The following is a 21,854-nucleotide window of genomic DNA, read 5'->3' as shown; positions in this document are numbered from 1 at the left end:
CAATGTCTGTTGTTCGATATCCCAAAATGATGAGAACTTGAAGAATTTGCTATACAATACATTTACATTGAATGCTGAAGAAGTATGTTATATTAAGTAGGATGAATGCGTGCCTCTGCTGCCTTTTCAATTTCAACGAGTTGATCCCCTGTCGGTATTTTCTTGTCACCAGCTACACTCTCGTGTGTTTTACTCATCAAAGGAGAAATGCATGTCATTTTAAAAGAGTTGTCAAAAGGAATGAATTAGGAAAAATCTTGCATAAAGTCTATTTGCTTAAAAAGTACAAATACATTGTATGGTTAATTGTACAATATAGATTTGAATATGATATGAAACAATACAAGATGTAAGCGTAAAAGTGAGATTTTCTACGTTTTTGGCAAACTAAGCAGGTCAATACGAACGCCAGCAACTTCTATACTAAACTAGAGGCCAACGATGTATATTTGCAATCATACTCTGAAAAGACGAGGCATTGATGAAAAACATTATGTACAAACATCTTAATGTACTGAAAGGCATCTCAACATCCTGGACCTCTTCCGCTTATGTGCTGCTATTCAAGGAAAGCGGGGAGCGCATTATTTTAAGAAGACAAAAATAGTTGTCAGAGATGTGATATAAAATATCTCAAGAAAACTTCGAAACTATCTTGATTTGATGGTAATCATTACTAACGTTTTTTATTTTCAATTTACTTTTTACCTGAATAGCTGGTGAGACTAAGGTGTTGAAATGGGTATCCCTTTTATCACAATACAAGCAATTTCGCCAATTAAGAAACTAGATTGCAAACGGAAAAATATTTTAAGGTGTTTGCAACCATTCATAATTGATTATTTTGCAAAGGGATTTTCATTTGTATGCATTTGTGAAATAATAGAAGAATGGCTAAATCTTCATTAGAACTTACTATACTAGAAGCCATTTTCTGCAGAAAGAAAACTTTTGACTTTTACGCTGAAATGTTGTTTCACTTGTACACTTACGCAAAACGTAATTTAATTGCGTAATTGCACATAAAGTATTTCTTGGCAAGTTTTGGAAAAGAAAAGTAAAACTGTTTGTTTAGACGTTAGTATAGTTATCTTATTACACTTTACATTTGACTATATCTTGAGTATTCTGTCAGCAGATTTGTAGCTAAATTTTCGCGAAAGTTTTGCTATATTTCATCATTCAAAGAATCATGGAGAGTGACAGCAAGTGAAAAGTGCCTATAGTTCTCTTAAAACAAAGTAATTAAATTATCATATACTATATATTAGATATTAGATATTTCAACTGATATATTTTTACTTGACTAGCACCTGATGCAAGTACATGGATGCTTCAAACGGTGTATTTTAGGAACGGTCCCCTTTAATTTTCACATATCTAACTACGAACATCTTGATGATAGAACTAAGTGTGTGAATAATTAATCATATAACGATGTATTATCAAACCTACGTGTCTTCCATGTCTTGGGTAAGCATATCAAATATTCCGATGATGAACACTAATAAAGAAATCTCCGTTATTTTGAAAAGACACCTGCACCATGCGAATCACCTCACACGTTCCTTTCGATGTCCCATATATAACGAAAGCTGGTTTTAAGAAATACTTCAATATTGTATAGATTATTCTAATCCCGTCACACCGATCTATGAAATTCAGCAAAGGACTTAACTCAGTATATACGTCAGAGCTTAAACTATATCCCCAAATAGGTAATACCGAATGCCATAATACCATTCTCACTGAGCAAATATTTCTGATGAAATCTTGAGCGAAATTTTAACCAGTCTTGTACCTCTTTTCGCTTGGAACGTAAAGAACACAGCGATTAGGTGTAACTGTCACTAACACAGCCACAATGCCCTACCTGAGAATAGCAGTAATTGCTCCAAAGAATACCATATGTGCCCTTCAGAGCATAATTTAAGGTAAGAAGAGGCATTTGGATGGACGGTTGTCTCACGTTAAAGACAAGAGATGTCAAATGAAAGATATGAGTAATATGCTGTCGTTAATCATTATGTCAGGCTGAAGGGTGACTTTTGCCAAGAAAGTCAACAAGCAAAGTTTTCGGAGCATTATCATAAGACAAAAAGCAAGAATTGTTATTTGCCTTCGTGTCATGAAAGAAAAGACTTGTGTCTGAGTTTGAAAGCATTCGACCTAGCAGTTTCCGAGAAACATGCAGCTCTAAAGTAGAATGGAACAGGGCAGAGTTGGTGGGGGAGGGTAGGTACGTGTAAGTATGAGGGAAACCAAGATACAAAATCAAGAATCAAAAACAACGACATTTAACTTCAGGTCTGGTGCCAGTGTCCTTTAAACCGGTATCATCTCTAATGCATGGTGTTGATAGAGACAAACTATTCTTTTTCTGTAACTACAAATACTTGCTTCCTGATTATTGAAGCTTTACCTCATACATTTACAAAATACAAAAACACACGATATACTGTAACTAAAAGAAATTTCAACCTAAACTACTTCCCGATTTATTACACACGAAATCGTGAAGTATGAAACCATGAATTTTGCGATTTCATATGTCACCATAACACGACTATTTACCAGATCAGTATAAAAGATTCAACACTATTTACTTTAGAAAAAAAATAAGATCTCACAAGACGTAAGAGATAAGACTGACTTTCTAGGAAAAAAATAGAATTGTTTCTTCGTACGACAACACCACGTGACTGATACACGACCAATGATTCGTATTGAAGCCCTACTTAAAGCAGCTCATCTTGTTTACTTCCTAGCTCGGTGAGAGTAGTGACTGCAATTTCTCCGTCTTAGGAATTATTTTTAAAAAAAAGGACAGAAAAATGGTAAGTAAAATATGATTTACCTCGCTAAGTCGTATTTAAGAAGCAAACTGCAAACAATTTTGATATTTGAATTTAACAATGAAAGTATAAACTTTAGCTGCGAAGGCTTTTTGATACTTGTTGTTTCTACTTTATTAAACAGATTTTACAGATTTTAAGGTTATTTAGGATAAGATGTCAAAACAGGTCTAATTAGAAGCTTTGATACTCAAAATATAATGCTGACTTAAGACCCAAGTTCATATTTAAAAATACGAATTGTTACTTATTAATATTTATGTATTCATACATTTAACCCATGTATGTTAGGTTTTAGATTACACATATCTAATACTTGTATAGCTAAAAACAGTACAAATGTATTACACCACTAAAACGACTGACTGTAAGTTTTATTTAATTAAGTAACTGTTATACATGGAATTAAATTGTGAATGTAGCTCTACTGACACATGTAGTTTATATATTCCTTTGCTGAGGATTTTATACATTTAAAATAAGTATTTAAATGTAAACCATTTTAATGAAAGATGCTCATAAGATAATGTTTAGTTTTTGTTTCAAGCACAGGCTAACCTTTGGTTCTTGATAAAGAGGCAGATCTTTTCACCTCAATATTAAATTTTTATCTTTACAGCTGGTACATCGTGTTTGGCAACAAACTGGAAAATATCATACCTAAATGTAGGACACCGAACTAAAACATAAGACCATAATTAAACCCTATGTGTCAAAACCTTGTACGTTGGACAACAATTTTAAAATGCATATGCATAAATTATCGAGAATTGCGAAATTTTGCTTAAAGGATGTATGTACTAATATGCTCAAATTCAGTTTTTTTTTATGTTTTTGTTTTGTTTCTTTTTTTTTCTTTTTTTTGTCTTTTTTTAGTGTGACGCCAACCGCCTGATAAAACTCTAAATATATGTCCTCATTAGTAACAAATGAGTATCGTATGCGCTTGAAACTCTAATTATATCTTATATCAATAAACATATCTTAATATCTGACGCCATATAATCCTGACAATTCAAGCTTTTTCCAATTGATTACCATCATTTTATTATGAAATTTTCTTTTCCAGAAGACAGGAATTTCGACAGTCGTTCTTGTATTTGCCAGTTGTTGCGCGGCAAATGGCTGGTTTTTTGGTCCTTCGAGACGTTCAGATTACCCAAGATTTCCGAATTATGTAAGACGTTCCTTTTCAAGTCCTTCGGGAAGAACTACTTTTGACGTGGGCCAGTACGATATCGACGATTTTTATAGGACCTGGGCTGGATTAGAGCACAGGGAGGATAACTGGAACAGCTCTATCACTGGAACCATTGATAACGATGGAAATTTTGGCTTTGGCGCTAGATTTTCCATGGAATTTCGTAAAAGAAGTGCTAAATGGGTAAGCCAGACATTTTTATAAGTTATGGTTGATGAATATGTTAAAGAGTATAAACTAGGTCTTTACATATGAATGCAGTTTTCGGCATTTTGTATAGCATCAGAAAAGGCTGACACTTCTTTATACAAACAACTAATTAATTGCCATTAGGAAATAATTGAATGCATTTTGAATGAATAGAATCTGTAAAAAGATCCTTTGGAAGCAAAGCATGCAACCAAGAAGAATAATAGCAGACTCGGTTTGATAGAGTCTGTTCATGGGAGGAAATGAAATGTGCAACACCTCTCACGCCCCCTAGCACCGGCCTAAGCGGAACTCTATTACACATATGGTGAATGGACTCCATGATCCCAAACGCCCAGAAAATATAACAACACTGAATCAAGACATCTTGGCCATTTCTTAGTAATGTTTTACTTTATTAATATTGTTGTCAAGCAGTAACGCTGCATTATTATACATTGTTTGTGTATTAGTTATGTTGTTATGTATAATCCTCCCAGGATAACACGAAACGCGGGAAATTTTGGTATAACTAATAATAGGGTAGTCAGGTATATTATAAAAAATAATGGTATATAAAGTAATAAGTACTTATTTTTACGTTTTGTATTCTGAATGGCTTGGTGGTGTAGTGGTAAGGCGTCCGTTTGTTTTTTGTAACAGTTTCTGTTATGGACAGATATAGGTTCGAACCCAGACGACGAAGGTTTTTTTTTTTATTATTTTGTTTTTAATTTTATTTATTTATTGCTTATCCTTTATTTATCTATTTATTTTATTTTATTTATTTATTTATTGTTTCATCTTTCATGAAATCATTTGTAATAACAATAAGCATTTCATGAGACGTGTAGTATTAAAGTCAACATGGTACATGTATGTAATTACAATATCTAACAATAGTTACAAAAGATCAGTACATTCAACGGTTGTGTCTTTACAAGGAGACCAACCATCAGATTCAGAGGCAGTGTCTGTCGCCGAGTCACTTGTAACCTGAAACTCAAGTGTTTTTTTCCATTTCCTTGTCAATAACAATGTCAGCAGCCCAGTATTTTTCCTCGATTGTCTTGACATGTTCGCAGTTTTTTCAGTGAAGGTAACACATAAGAAAAAGGTAAATAACATGAAAAACTCGTGCAAAAACATAAGCAACAAAATGTTAAAAATACTTTCTCCACCTGGATTCGAACCCGCAATAAAAGTGTCGTAGTTGTAAAGTTCCTGTGATCTTACCACTGTACTAGTCCCGCTCTTGCTTTTCCTTCGCATTTTTCAGTAGTAATAAATGCTATTATTGTCACAACCCTTACCTATTTTGCTGTGTTTGACTCTTCCGATTAATGTTTGTAAACAAAGTATTATCCCAGGTGGACTATAGCAATTTGTAAATGAATGTTTTCTTTTATTAGAACGGAAACCATTACAATATCACACTGTATGTCGATCCCTGTAATTTCTTCACCTACGATGATGACCGAGATGGTGTTATCGTGAAAGATGAACTACGTGCTATCTTCGGCGACAATGAAAAGACTGACGCTCTGTTTGAGGACCTTGATGTTACAAAAGGTTTGTATAAGCAGTGCGCTTATTTATTCAGTAGCAAGTACTTAAATTGATGCTAAAGTTAAACTGACTTTTACAAGGACGTCTGTGGCCAAATGGTTAACGTCACTTTCTTCGAATCACTTGCCCCTTGAACCCTCGCTTAATGAGTATAAATTTTATTGGAGGAAAACATCCAATTGGCTTAAAGAAGCTTGGTTATTTTACCCAGGTTACTGCCCGGTATGACATAATGCCCAGAGGGAAACCTGTGGTCCTCCAGATATCGTTTACAGAAGATCTTTTTTGTTGGTTTTAATGTCGCACCAACACAATTTTAGGTCATATGGCGACTTTCCAGCTTTGATGGTGGAGGAAGACTCCAGGTGCCCCTCCGTGCATTATTTCATCACGAGCGGGCACCAGGGTAGAACCATCGACATTCCGTAAGCCAGCTGGATGGCTTCCTCACATGAAGAATTCAACGCTCCTCGAACCCACATCGATGAGGGGCAAGTGCTTTGAAGTCAGCGACATTAACCACTCGGCCACGGAGGCCCCTACAGAAGATCTGTTAAAACGATACGTGTAATACGAACATTGAAAATGAACATTTAAGATAAAAAAAAAAGCAATTTCATTTGAGTTTTGAAAGCATGTTTTATTAATTCCACGGTGCAGCAAGTACATAATTTTGAAAATAAAAATTCTAAACAGTTCAATAATAAATGCATAGAAAATTACTCCAAGTAACATTTATCAAAGCAACGTAGACCATCAGCTTATCAAACCTGACTGTTTCTGTTCATGTGGCATTACGTATCGTAATTATTATAATTAATTAATTAGTGTGTACAATTTCTTAATTCATTTGATAATTATCTAAGTATTATATATGCGTATTTTGATCCTACCCGATTGAAACAATTAGTTTTGTTGAATACAGTAACATTGTTGAATGCTATAGTCATCCTAACGTTGTTTTCATACTTTGCCTCTTTTTGTTCAGATGACGAAGGGATAAACCCGGAGGAATTCTATGCCATGGCACCTATGATCATAGCTGATTGTTTGGACACTGAGAAGTAATAGCAAACTCTTCCACATTTCTGAAGAAGCTGCATTTAGTATGAAGATGGTGTCTAATAAACATAACAACAACAACAAAAAGGATTCTTGTTAGCTAATTATCTTCAAAAATATTTGTTATGTTCACATATATAGCATTCATCAAGTAAATAAAAATACACTGCTGAAGCAGGTCAATTGATTTGTTATAGTTGGAATGAAGTCCACCAATTGTTTTAAACCAAATTCCATTCAGGAAATTTAGCGAGACCCGAAAATTTCATATCCTAAATGTTTTATTTCCTTTGGCTTTTACAATTAAGGGATTCGAGTCTGGAAACATTAAAGCGCATTGGTTCAATTATTATTGTTATGAAGGTGCAATTTCGTTCTAAGCTATTTGGAACAATATGTTGAAAAAAGAGCTTTTAGTTGCGGAAACGTGTTTTAATATATTCCAACAAAACCAGATCGTTATATTATTTGACTGATTATTTTCTGTTTAACTGCACGCTTTAATACTTCCGTATAAGCATATTATTTTCCTCCTATACAGCTAAGTATGTTTACTACTTACATAAGCCTACCATGGATACACTATTAAATATTCTGTTAATTGTAAATAAACATTTTAAGTTAAACAAGTGGACAAATGGATTGCAACACTTAAAATGTCCCGGCATAAGTAAGCCTCTAAATTCATTGACAGCACGACAAAATATGACAATTATTTCTCAAGAGAATTGAATATAAAACATTAAAGTGACTAACCATCCTGACTTTTTCTCATTATTATACACTTTAGATATACTTATCATACACTTCAAATGTACTTATCAATCATTAAATCAGATTCAAACAAAGATGAATAAATAAAGGACAACAATTGTCTTTTTCTTGAGGATTGTTCTTACTTACTTTCTTTCTTTATTTATTTATTTATCTTTTTCTATATGAGTATCTTATATATTTTAACCGTATAACTTATTCAATAAAAGAAAAATATTCTAGCAGACGGACTTTATTAATTAAAAGCTAAAATCACTGGCGCCAGACCAGAAAGAAAATGCCACTGTACATGTATCCTACCCCTAGGTAAAATATAATAGACCGGATATATAACATATAATGAAAATAACGTCAGAAACTCATTCCAACATGGATTTATTGATGAATTATAATTTTCAGTTATTTATGCAACAGGATAAATGTCATCAAAAGAAGTCCAAACCAAAACTCAGAAAATTAGTTGATTTAAAGGAAGCTTCCTTCTAAATAAGTTAAACTAAGTATTGCAAATTTATCTAAAATAAAATCAATTACACGTAATACTAGTAACATTTCTTTAATCCCGTGAATATATTACATAATAAAGCAGTTCAAGAAATATTTTAGTTAATAGTTGCTGTGACTGCTTATCAGTGTCGTGTTTACTAATATTATCAAGTACCCTACCCATCTGCAGCGGCATTGTGAATTCATTTTCATTTTACAAATCCCCCACAAATGTTTTGTTTTTCTTGTATCTGACTTTGAGATTCACATGTTTGATGTTCAACCCTTTAAAACTCCAATGCCGATGAGTTAGTTTTAGAAACATGTATGTATAAATTTGGTTGGAAATTCTGTGTTCTGAATTTAGACACACAGACGCTCTTTGACAAAAATGGTAAAATACTAAACGTAGCCTACCAGATCTGGCTAGAATTCTTAAAATCTTTTTTTTTCTGATATTCAAAGCAAACATTTATGCTAAAGGATACCAGTAGTAGAAGAAGACAGCATATGGTCCACAGTTACAGCCACAATGCGTTTTAGACGTAAATTCGAACTTCCAGATGCAATACCATGGTATTTCTAAGACATTTTTCTGCATTTCACTTTCTGACATACTACAAATTCCACACCAAAAAGTTTATATTGGAATTAGTTCAATCCCTAAAATTTACTTTACTGGTGGGAGCAAGTATCATTTGCACAACAGCCTAGACTTCTCTAGAGCTCCAATGTGAACTTGCCCAATGTTTCATATCGCAGAGACACTCTGCATATTTTATTGTGCCGTCAACGTTACAGAAAAAAAAACTTGGACGAACTGCCCTAATGATCTTAGGCCGTGTGGACACGTTAGGAGTAGAAATGTAAACAAACAAAAATAGAATGTGACAGTTATACGATAAAACTCGAAATGAAGAATGAAAGACATCTTATGAAATCGTACAATGGTTCACATTTGCATTGTTTATTTAATTCACAATGTGCATTTGTGTTCCTTGTACACGTGTTGTTTAACGACGATTGACATACATTTGCGTATCAGTCAGTTATCTTGGCTGGAGCTACTTGAGCGTAGTTATCTAGGTATAAAGATGCGGAGTGGCTTGCGCTAGTGGAGGCTTGCGCATATTTCATTCTGAAACAAAATCTCAATAATATGTCAACATGGTAGGTATAAGATTTTAACGTGCCGACGCAAAATTATTCTTACATACAGGTTACGATCATATAGCAGGCTAATTTAGCCTATACACTACAGCTTTGAGTTATTCCGACAGTCTGGACGGTCCGGTATTACAATTGGAGGGTTCTTGTTTAAAAACATTTAAAATGCTTTTGAGTACAATGTAGTTTCTTTACTTTGCTTTCTGCGCAATAAGCAGGTGACTGAGAACCGTCTGGCTTATGCAATTTACACACAAATGAAAGTTTGCAATCGATGATATGTCACGGGTTACAGGGACAGGTCATTGAAAGTTACAATTGAGTCAAAATCGCATAGAAACGACGCTTGTTGAATCCTGTTACAAATGGGTATAAATGCTATAGGGCAAGGGCTTTCTTTAATCTATTTATGTCTATATGTGTCATTCTCTTGTCTCTGAAGTGAATGCGGATACCTTTCAAATTTAGGTCATAGCCATAGATCTTTCTGTGTCGGTTACGCTGAAAAGTAGTAGCATAATAAACGAACCGCTGACTAACTTTTGCAAAAAAACTAACCTTTTTTTTTTTTTTTTTTTTTTAAAAAAATCGGCAAAAAATATATTGTCTCTATATGCAAGTTTGTCGGATCAAGCCAAGATGTATATACATCAAATAAATAGTTTGTATTGACTATTCACAACAACGTTTCAATTAGACAGGTTTATCTTTTATATTTCATATGTGTGAACACGGCCGTCGTTCTGACTATGATCTGTACGTAAATAAAACGCAAACATTTTCTTGATTTCAAATTTCATTTACCCATATCATTTAATATTCGCGTTAATATCGACTTGCTCAACTTGCATGTTGTTCTAAATGAACAGTACTTATTTGATAATAAACTTCAGTAATGTTTAGAAATATTTTGACGCCCTGTACACCTATAAAACTTATTTGTAACATGTTCAAATCTATTTTTCATTAAAAGTACCCAGTAAGAGTACAACCTTCATGAACTATTTTTGAATATTAGGTAAATGTAACTATTTCCAATTGGTGATCGAGTGCAGGTAGGCTTGTAATTTGCCGTCTTTTTCAGAAAGCATTTTGGGTGTTTAAATTCAGAACATTGGTGTCAAAATTCAGAAAATAGAATTTCTAAACAATTTCATACAGTCAAACATAATTCTTAAATAAACTCGTCGGCACTGGAGATAAAAGAGGTTGAACACCAAATGTGTGTATCTCGTTCACAGGGGATTCGTAAAACAACAAATGCTGTCGGAGGACAGCAGTGATTGACTTTTAAACAGCCTTGTCAACTGAAAGAGTATAAAAGTCGAAAAGCGGCATAATATTACAAAAATGTAAAAAATGGAACCTACACAGCACATATCAGCTCATGACTGTGGACAAGTGTGTGAAGTTTCATTTCATTCTCACTGGGTACTGAGATACCAGCTTACATATAAAACTGCTAAGTCGGAAACGGGTCATAATTTTGCACAAATGAAAAGTAGAGTTATGTAACATGTGTGAGAAGTTTCAATCCATTCCCATAAGTGGGTACTGAGAGACATACAAGACCTTAACCAAATATTTCTGAGTCGAAAAGGGGGCATAATTTTGTGAAAAAGCAAAATAGAGTTATGAAATCTGTGCAGTGTAACTCGGTGTATCACACTGAATAAGTTTGTAAAATTTCAATCCATTCCAAAAAGTGGTTACTGAGATACAAGCTTACATACAAAAACTTAACCAAATCGGGACGCCGACGCCTAGGTATGTCCGATAGCTCTATCTATTCTTTGAGTAGTCGAGCTAATGTTACTACAGAAGGGTGGGATGCTGAATAACACCAATACTTGCTCGACATTCACAAACTGTTGCGGTAATTACCTATAACATGCTTCTTGAACTGCTTTATTATGTAATGCATGCATATGAATTAAGAAATGATACTAATATTTCGTTTAACTGATGTTATTTAAGATATATTTGTAACGCTTTGTTTAATTAATATCTGAAGGAAGCCGTCCTTAAATGTTTGGCTTATATTTCTTTTGAGGAATATTTCCTGTATTGTATAAATAACTGAAGATTATAAATAATCAATAAAACTTTATCTCATTTTAAGATGAATTTCTTTTTTCGTTTTATTTGCATGTTGTTGCACCACGAATGTGTTGTTTCTTGGTTCTTAAAGATGTTCAGATTATCAAAGATTACCAAATTATTTAAGAGATATAAAATAATTTCAAAAAAGGCACTTGTCAAGACCCTATAATGGAAAACGAAGGTATAAATAGCTGCTCTTTCCTGAATCACGACAACATGTTCGTCACTAATACAATTAACGAGTTATCAATTAAGCGTCTGGTATTTTTTATCATTGGTCCTTCATCATAAAGTAAATGTTTTCGTTTTTTTTCATTGGCTGTGTGATTGTTATAAGTAATTGAGCGCTTTAGCACTTCCTTTCTCTGTAACAAACCATAATATTTTTGTTGAAAATACTTCCGCTTATTTATTTATAATAATATAACGTTTCTTGTTTTGTTTAACGTGGGTAGTCGACGAAAGTCCCCACCTTGAATAGATGGAACAACTTATTTCCAGCGAAGCCCACGGCAGGCGTCATATGTACCTCCCCAAGCATCCAGTCTAGGCAGATACTGCTGGAAAAAGTATCAATTTAAGTAAATCACCCAGAACTAAACACTAGATAGCAGGTGTCATGTTTACCCCCCTTACATCCAGTCTAGGCCGATACTGCTGGAAACAGTATCAATTTAAGTAAATCACCCAGAACTAAGCACTAGATAGCAGGTGTCATGTTTACCTCCCTTACATCCAGTCTAGGCCGATACTGCTGGAAACAGTATCAATTTAAGTAAATCACCCAGAACTAAGCACTAGATAGCAGGTGTCATGTTTACCTCCCATACATCCAGTCTAGGCCGATACTGCTGGAAACAGTATCAATTTAAGTAAATCACCCAGAACTAAGCACTAGATAGCAGGTGTCATGTTTACCTCCCTTACATCCAGTCTAGGCCGATACTGCTGGAAACAGTATCAATTTAAGTAAATCACCCAGAACTAAACACTAGATAGCAGGTGTCATGTTTACCTCCCTTACATCCAGTCTAGGCCGATACTGCTGGAAACAGTATCAATTTAAGTAAATCACCCAGAACTAAGCACTAGATAGCAGGTGTCATGTTTACCTCCCTTACATCCAGTCTAGGCCGATACTGCTGGAAACAGTACCAATTTAAGTAAATCACCCAGTACTGACCACTAGTCGGGATATCAGCTGCGACCAGGAATCAAACCCGGACCGCTTGTCTTGTAGTCCAACCTGCTAATCACTGCGCGACTGACTCCATTATTGTATGATCTATGATTGTATTTTGTTATATGAACAAGACTTAAAAGTTCCATTTTCTATACAGTAAACCTTACATGCAGCTAAAGATCCTATTTTAGGCTGTAATATACCTGTGTAAAAATATGTATACATGCGGTACTAAAACTACCTGATATGACAGATATATTCAAGGGCAATTCAAACAACATATAATTAACTCGTAGCTCATCAACCTTGAATTTGCTTTCATTGCAAAAACAGAATAGAGAGACGTTATTCGCTAAACTTGCTGCCAGTAATATAAGGAAACATTGCACATAGTCTCTAAGCTATGATAAAATACTATCCAACAAATAATTTACTCTTGATTAATTTTTATAACGTCTATATGGCAATTTGAAATCTTATTGTGCCAGACCGGAGACAGTTTGCCTATTTCGCGAAGAAGCATACATTTGCAAAAACAAACGTACACGTGACGTCTGCCAAAAGCTGGCCATATACAAAATCTAAAAACAGTTTTACCAAGTTTCTTTTTACGTAACATATTCAAACCGACTTAAACGGCAAACATCAATGAAAACTAAATAAAAAATAACGAAAGATCTAATCTTTTCACTAAAAATATCAAGGCAACTTTGTAATGAGATGAAAAAGTTCAATGCACACATATACCTAATGCACAAGTATAAGAACATATGACTACATAAAGAATGGTTGAGACCACACTTTTTTTACAACATCAGAAGTAGGTACTCTCCTTTCGCGAAAGTAATCTCTTCGTAATCGTGAGAATATTTTCTTCCTTTTGCTAGAAATTAATATTTATATCTTAAAAAGATAAGAAGACAAGAGGAAAACATTAATACTTCCCGTTTTTCTCTTGAAGTACGACTGCACGAAACACTCTTATGGGTGAAGAATTTCAAATAATGCATGTAGACTTGAAGTACTTCATTTGAATGGCTCTTCGAATTATTTTGTTTTTACTGGTCGCTCGATTTAATTAATTTTACTTTCACTTTCTTATATGATTTGATGGCTCGTGATTTGATCAAAACATCTTCTGACTCATGTTTATTGTATTGTTGTATTCCATAAATATATTGGCGTTAGAGAATCATGTTATATGAAAGTGTGTTAGCTGTTTCGAGTCTAAAAATAACTTATGCAAGAGTCCGAACAAAACTTTCAGAATGTATACAGATGGTCTGAGAAATAGGAAGTCAATCGATCACGGCGATTACTGTTTGCTTTGGCGAGGCAATATATTCTCTTCTTTTAAACAAAACATTTAAATACAAAACAACAACAACAAAAAAGCATGTTTTACTTTAAAAATATGTAACATACCATTCATTTTCTATGTTAAACGTTTATTATATTTTAGCTGAATAATTTAAGGATACACGCACACTTTTACGTTGATACCATCGTTCTATCTTAGTTTCTCATCGTTTATTTGGAACAATATCTTTATATTGCATACTAAATTAAGATTAGAATCAGCTTTTACAAACTTCAATAACGGTTTTCAAAATATTTATAGATATCTTCTATTATATAATGGAGCAAAATATATTTTCTGATTGTCGTGGTAAAATAAATAGGTCAAATTACGCTAAACTTCACATGAACCTTCATACAGGTTTGGTCTACAAAACATATCAAAGATTTTTCAAGAAATGTCGCATGAAATTCAATTTTCTGTACCAAAAACGCGTCCCTACTCCCCACCCAGCTTAACATTAGTCTGGATATGTATCTAAAGGGTATATGAAGAAAGGATAACCATTGGACACCGCCTTTTAATTGTCGATTGTAATAAACGGGAAGCTAAAACCGTTTAACATAAGTGTAGATATGTATCTAAAGGGTATATCATTATTATTATTATTATAATGCACATGTACACGTTCAAGTGCTTCACAGAAAAATTGCAAAAATACAAACAAATACGCATACAAAAATAATGCATTCCACATAAACAAAAAGCATAAATGTAAAACGTATAGATTAAACAAGATAAACATACATACATATTTAAAAGTATTTAAGTGACCATAGGATAAAATACTGTTCTACGCCGCCGTTTTATGGAGAAGAAAAACAAACATCATTGTATCGGTCAGTTAACAAAATATTGTACAAAGAAGAGCGTTTTTAGCAGGCTTTTGAAAAGGCAGCTAGCGTGTCAGTTTCCCTGACCTTGACGGGCAGTGAGTTCCAAAGCTTTGGAGCAGTGCACGAAGAGCTGCGATTGCCATACACCATGGTTTTAGTTTTCGGCATAACCATTATATGAAGAAAGGATAACCATTGGACACCGCCTTTGAGTTGTCGATTGTAATAAACGGGAAGCTAAAACCGTTTAAATGTGCATAAAATCACTCGTTATCTTAACCATATCCATTCACAGTCACAGTGTAATAAAAGACATCAACACCAGGAAACGTACTATACTTAAGGCACCAAAATGTACTGAAAATATTTTGCAAAGCAACAAGAGATAAAAAGAACTGGACAAATGACAAGCATCAAATCAGTTCAGTCTGAGAGTTTTCCGTCTGCCCCGTCAGACCCTATCAACTGTCAAATAACTGATCACTAAAACTATAGTGTTTCTCACAATCGTCTTAACAACTTTTCATAATAAAGGAAATTTTCGATGCTCAAGAAGTTTATGAAGTAATATTGCCACAAAAGGCCAGTAGTGAATGTCGGTGAATTAAATTATCTTTACTATTTCCTTAAAACCAAATCAAAACTTTTTAACGCTATTAATTTGCACTAAAGCATTACAGCAGTTCATTTTGCTTGCTGTTCGGCCACTACTCTGAGGCTGGAAGAACACTAATAAATGTTGTTTCTAGAAAATTCAAGTAGATTAAGGAGTCACTTTAAACCTTCTTTTCAAAATGTACGTATTCCTAGTAAATATGTATGTTTAAAGTTCAAAGGATGGCTTATAGCCGAATATGCTATCCTCTTATAATAAAATTGATATCATTTTGTAATGTATAGTCATTATAATTTTTTTATTATTGTTGTTTTTGTTTTTTATTATTAGCGTGATTATTGTGTTGTTATTGTTGTTAGTTTTAGTATTATTATTGTTATATTATCATTATTATTATCATTATTACTATTACTGTATCACTGGTGGATATATTAGCTCATCTTGATTAAAAAATACATCTTATGTCAGCATCACGCGTTCAATAATGACCAATCAAATGATTCAAGGTTTGTAGAATGGACCTATTTATAGGGAGTGTTCATGTCGCCCAACGTTCATTTATTACAGGATCAAAGACAGCAGCTTCTCCTTACCAGGAAGTAGTCAAAGGAATGAACGTAATTATGGTAAGTCCAATTTATTTTTTACATTCATTGAATAATTTAACCTAATTGAACATTGTAATATGAAATTTGTAAAATGTAATCTTATGACGCGTACTTCATTCCAATGGAAGACATTACAATTTCTCAATGTATTCGTTCTATTTTGCATTAATATTATTTATTCTATGTAGATGAATGTTTCTTTTGGTGCTCTGAAATCTACCCTTACCTATTATCTTTTAAAGAAAAATTAGACTGAAATACAGATAATTGATAACTGCAATGTTTTATTCATTCCAAAAGGCTTTATTCAAGTCATGCTCAGGTATTGTATGCAGAGGTAAAGAGGAGTGGAACCTCCTTAATCCGAACCTCTCCAGTCTGCAAACCTTTCTTTCTTATTCTTTCTGTATTGCAAAAATACCCTCTCTACTTTGAAAACCGAAAAACCTTTTGAGACTTGTGTATAAAATTACATAAGACTTTACCTCTCTAAACCGAACCTATGTCATAATTATCAATGTTTCTGGTATAAACTTCCTCATATTTGACACTTTTTAGTATGTTTACAGTTTTAATTATCGCTCTTCAAAAAGATGTCAACTAACAATAGGTTCCCTAACATTGAAATTCAAAAGTCATATGTTTGCTTTGTCGATGCATGCAATTATGATGGGCTTGAAAGATGCAAGTTAATTGTTTGAACAGGAATTTATAAGAATAGATATACCTGTGATAAGTACTTTAAAAGTAAAAAATCCTTGAAGTTAATTCTGTACCTTCCTCGCATGTTTTTGGGCAATTTGTTCATTTAGTTCAGGTATTTGATTCCCTGTAAGTGGTACTAAACCGAATCATTAGAATAACCAGACAAGTACAATGTTCTCTTTTCAGCTACCTCCTACGTAATGTGGGTATTGTTACGTCAATGCTCATAACTGATATTGAATCGTTAAATTAATATGAAAATAGACACCACTCTAAACATAGCTATATGTTGCTTATACATAAATTATGTTTATTAATCCATTCACAAGATGGATATGCACATCATGTATAACAAGCAGCATAAATTTTCGGACAGAAATAGAAACCTTTCTAATCAGAAAATCCCTCTAATCCGAACTTCTCTTCAGGTCTGATCATGTTCGGATTATACAGGTTCCACTGTTTATCACTGTATGTGATATGGCGTAAAATATTTTCCAAGTGTGAGTCTAAGTCTGAGTAATTTTCATTTGGTTTTAAAAAAGTATTGGAAATATATGTGTTAGAGCTTCGGACACTTTGAACTCTATACTCAAATTAGTGCTTCAAAACCGCAATTTTATTTCTTACTTATACCAGGAAGGTCTATTACATATAGTCCTTCCTGCTTATACATAAGATATGACAAGTTATTTCAGTCGTTTCTTCAAATACACAACACATATAAATGATGTGAACATTATACGCACTCTTTTATTAAAACACGGCGACCTTATTTGTGCCATACAGATGCAGAGAATGAGTGCTACCACATTTGATTAACTCTTTTAAATAAAAGACGTTTCAGAAACAAAATGACACAAGAAAACCAGTTGAAATATTTCAGGCGTGTAGAATAACTCCCTTGACAGGTTATTCTACTAGACGTATTTCCTCTCGTATTTTAATGCTATTAAAGCACTGTTGCGTCGCGTGTAATAGTATAGTATAACATCTACGTATTGCTTAGGTACAAAAACATGTATGTTAACGTATGGTTCTGCTATGTATTATTCCTTAAACATTGTACATACATGCCACTCGTTACTGAGATATATGAGACCTCAAACTCGATATTCGTTAACATTAATTGATTCATTAATTAATTTTCATTTTTATTATTTATAAATATTATTCATGCGTCATGAATTCCAAATTTAGCATAGAAATCTGAACGTATATGAGTCAAGTATTATGAAAAAAGTGGTATTTGATATTTATTATATATTTATAAAATAATATTTAATTTTTTATTGTATAAAATTGAGAATGATAATTCGTTTGAAGAAATAACTCTGTTTCAGAAAATCACATGCATGATAATGATTTTATTATCATACTGCTATTGGTCAGTGGATAGTTGCGGAAGGGGAAGGGGAAGAACTTCAGTCGGAGTTACGGGACAGGCGCGCAGAAATTATGGTAGAATCCATGGGACTGTTACACACGAGTGGGATAGGGGTTCCGCCCATGTGGGTGGAGGTGTAGATACCAACGGAAACTGGGGAGTAGAAGCTGGTGTCGAGTTCCGGTTTCGAAAAAGGAGTGTTCAATCGGTACAGTTGGGTTATTTTTCAATTCATAGAAAAAATATTATGTTTAGTAAATAATGAAACCTTATTTTGAACAAAAGATTCACATACACATTGAATAAAGTTTTCGGAAAGACTTAGGCTTGACCAGTAGTCGTTCACCATTTCATTTGCTTGTACTTATTTTTTTCCATTTCAGCATTACAATATTACACTCAAAGTAGATCCGTGTAATTTCTACACATACGATGACGATCGGGACGGGACAATAGTTAAGGAAGAACTGCATGCTATCTTCGGGAACAATGAAAAGACCAATGCTCTATTCAAAGATCTGGACATAACACCAGGTGTGTAAAATCAAATTTCCTAGTAAGAGAAAAGTAAGTCGTCAAAATGATGTAAAGTGAAGCTTAGAAACTTTATTTCATTCGTTTACCTTGTTTAAATCAACTCTGAACGTGAACAACACTATCTTATGCATGATCTTTAACAAGCGTATGCCTAACTTTAATCAGTTTTATTTTTAAGTCTATGTTAATATTTTTTCAAGAAATATGCATCAACTTTGCATTGAAGATTTCTACGCGACCTCTGAGTAATCAACTACGTAGGAATTATTCTAAAGTGTTAGGGGAGAAGCGACCAGTTAAACCAGTTTTATGTCAGAAGTTAGGGTTCAATGAATATTTGGTCCCCGACTCGAACTTTGCCCCCATAGCACCCCCCCCCCCCCCCCCCCCCCCCCCCCCCCCCCCCCCCCCCCCCCCCCCCCCCCACCACAACCACCAACACACACACATACACACACACGCGCGTGCGCGCTCATACGCCTAAGATTTTACCTGAATGAAAATGCAAAATATCGCCAAATATGAACTTTGACAAGACAAAACTTTAAAATTGACATATCCAATGGCTTGACGCACCGAAACTTGCATTTGAAAGGTTCTTTTGTGAGTACTTTTGTATAGACACTGAGATTGATAATGCTTTCACGCATTATGACTCGCATCCGTTTAATCCAAACAGTAGCCTGTAATATACATTATATAGACTATTAGTAAACAGAAATTTCTTTTGTATTTTAAGGTGATGGATATATAGCAGAGGAAGAATTCTATGCGATGGCACCTGTGATCATAGCGGAATGTTTAGACACTGACGAGTGGTGACAAAATACAAATGAATATTTTGTAAAAATATTATGATTTTCAAAAATGTATGAACCCAAATTTTATGTACAGCTTGACGCTTGTAAGGCTGAATTTAGGTTAAGTGTGAAATTGGTATGCTATAGTTGATACATATTGCCTTCGTCTCTCTTATAAACAGCAACATCTCCGTACCGTATTGTTATCTGTGGGTTAATCTTTCATAATGTGTTTTAGAAAAGTATATTCCTTGAAATGTACCATGTGAATGTAATGTGTGTAAAAAATAGAACTAAGTCTCAATCAATTTAGAGCTAGACTGAGTGTATTCTATTATGATGCATTTTTGTTTTACATTTAAACAAAAAAGGAATTGTAGCGCTGTATATGCTTATTGTTGTTTATTGGTTATATTTTACGGTTTCTTGTTCAGATGCTGAATATCTAACCATTCGGGCAACCGATCTCGTGCTTCAGTTCCTGTGCATTTGAACTCTGAACCATGGTAAATTAGAAGGTAAACCACGTGAAGGAGTTGCTTATTTGATATTCAAATGTTGACTTCAAATTACATTCCTCTTTATGCTCATTGAATGTATTTGTTTGTGATTCCTTACGTGTCCAATTCTTATTATTTTCACGAGCATTTTTGTGTTTTACCTAGAATGCCTCCTTTAACCAAGGTAATCACCTGGCGAAGATAACTTTTAATTATTCTGTTATGTAACTTCGGAACACAGTTGTGAATGGTGCACTTTTAACCGGTTTAAACTCCCAGCGTTGTTGTTAGTGGCCGTTCAAAGGCTGTGTCCCTCTGGGTGATTTGAAATTGTTCCATATAAGTAACTAAATAAGTAAGTAAGTAAATGAATATTGTCATGGTGACATCATGTTATGTACAGTACAAACACATAGAGAATTTTATTTAACAGCACTCGGCCACGTTGGGAAAGTAAGTCACTTTAAATTTTATAAGTTATAAAAATCTATGTTCATGATGAAATAACTGTAAATAATATATATATTAGTGAGAAAATAAAGAAAAAAATCAACAAAATGCCTTTCGAACACATTGGATACCAGAAGGATACACGAATATAAAAATAAAATTATAGAGTATGAGAAAAAATATTATGTTCAAACAACTAATTGTTAGCATTTATTTATCGAACTATATAGGCGGAAAATACGTTTTGATGTATGCCTCCCTTAAAAAAGGCTTTAAAAACCGAAAGCACTCGGGTTTATGAGACTGTTTGAACACATATTTTCTCTCTCTCTCACACACACACACGCACACACACACACACACACGTATGCACACAGTGACACACACACGATACTAGACCGCGGGCGTGCACATTCTACAGCAAGTTCACTAACCATAATGCTGCTTTATATAGTATATAAAGCAGCATCGAAACTAAAACTGTATATGATATATGAAAACACACCCGAATTGTACTACACATTCATACTGGTTAAACATTTGCATATATACTCCAGTCTCTGTTACCATGTCTCACAAATTTAGTCTTATTAACTGATTGGGACCAGAGAAGCAATATTTTCTCTCTCTGAAAGTTAACCGGACCTCGATGATACAGTGAATTTTACAGAGATGGTGAGCATCAAGGGATATAATCAAATTCAGAGTTGACTTTCCCATACGTGAGATCCGCGAGGATACAAGTGTGAATTATTACTAATTACAAGTGGAGTCATTTATATACGAACTAATCACCACTACAACACACCAGACCAGTTACGGCCAAAAGTCTACTAACCCAGTGACCAGAAAGAAAATACCACTATACATGTCATATCCTACCTCTAATATAGTATAGGAACCATGGTCATGAACGGGGAAAATGTTCTAACCCATTTCAATCGCGCATGTCTCACATTAAGCTCCTATATATATTAAACAACTGGTAATTTATCTTACATCGTACACCTGTCAAATTGTCTCAATAGTTCATATCGTAGAGAGTCCGCATTTTTATGCTTCCTTCAACGTTACAGAAAAAACTAAGTGATTGGGACCTGAGAAGATATATATTTCTTCTAATTATTACATATAATGTATATGTTTATTTTGTATTATGTGTATATTTACATGTATACATCTATACATACAGTGCTAAAGGCTTTTGCAGTGAGCGAGATACAAGTAACTTAATTTGAAGTCGGTTTTTAAATATGGCAATACACGTTTGCTATCAGCTATTTTTCTGACAAGAAAACGTTATAGAAATATTTAAAACAAACACATATATGGATAAAACTTACATATTAATGAAAGCAATGAGTAACCGAGGTTTAGGAGGTTGTGAGAGGATAAGACAGCTAAACTAAGCTAATTGCATGGAACTACTTGTTTTACGATAAAGCATTCTTTGAAAGCGGTTGTTC

The 21,854-nt window shown here is 33.9% G+C and overlaps 2 protein-coding genes across 2 annotated transcripts; both read left to right on the top strand.

The window, feature by feature from the left end:
• The first annotated feature begins 2,680 nt into the window (after positions 1–2,680).
• Positions 2,681–7,059, top strand: LOC123545147 (uncharacterized). Its single transcript, XM_053538223.1, has 4 exons — positions 2,681–2,837; positions 3,925–4,239; positions 5,658–5,817; positions 6,803–7,059. The coding sequence occupies exons 1-4, from the start codon at positions 2,835–2,837 to the stop codon at positions 6,880–6,882; spliced, it is 558 nt and encodes a 185-aa protein (XP_053394198.1). The 5' UTR covers positions 2,681–2,834; the 3' UTR covers positions 6,883–7,059.
• An 8,819-nt stretch (positions 7,060–15,878) lies between these two features.
• LOC123545149 (uncharacterized) lies at positions 15,879–20,033 on the top strand. The gene is made up of 4 exons (XM_045331460.2): positions 15,879–16,027; positions 18,058–18,309; positions 18,485–18,635; positions 19,378–20,033. Exons 1-4 carry the CDS (start codon positions 15,917–15,919, stop codon positions 19,458–19,460), a joined length of 597 nt encoding a protein of 198 aa, XP_045187395.2. The 5' UTR covers positions 15,879–15,916; the 3' UTR covers positions 19,461–20,033.
• Positions 20,034–21,854: the final 1,821 nt, after the last annotated feature.

Source organism: Mercenaria mercenaria, chromosome 1, assembly GCF_021730395.1.
Source record: "Mercenaria mercenaria strain notata chromosome 1, MADL_Memer_1, whole genome shotgun sequence".
Taxonomy (NCBI): Eukaryota; Metazoa; Mollusca; class Bivalvia; order Venerida; family Veneridae; genus Mercenaria; species Mercenaria mercenaria.
Note: the sequence above shows the minus strand (reverse complement) of the source record. Positions and strands in the feature narration are given on the sequence as shown.

Excerpts from the sequence above, each read along its gene's own strand:
- LOC123545147 (XM_053538223.1), top strand. Across the intron at positions 4,240-5,657 it reads GTAAAAGAAGTGCTAAATGG|AACGGAAACCATTACAATAT; the intron begins GTAAGCCAGACA and ends TTCTTTTATTAG. Across the intron at positions 5,818-6,802 it reads GGACCTTGATGTTACAAAAG|ATGACGAAGGGATAAACCCG; the intron begins GTTTGTATAAGC and ends CTTTTTGTTCAG.
- LOC123545149 (XM_045331460.2), top strand. The coding sequence starts at position 15,917 with ATGGACCTATTTATAGGGAGTGTTCATGTCGCCCAACGTTCATTTATT. Across the intron at positions 18,310-18,484 it reads GAAAAAGGAGTGTTCAATCG|CATTACAATATTACACTCAA; the intron begins GTACAGTTGGGT and ends TTTCCATTTCAG. Across the intron at positions 18,636-19,377 it reads AGATCTGGACATAACACCAG|GTGATGGATATATAGCAGAG; the intron begins GTGTGTAAAATC and ends TTGTATTTTAAG.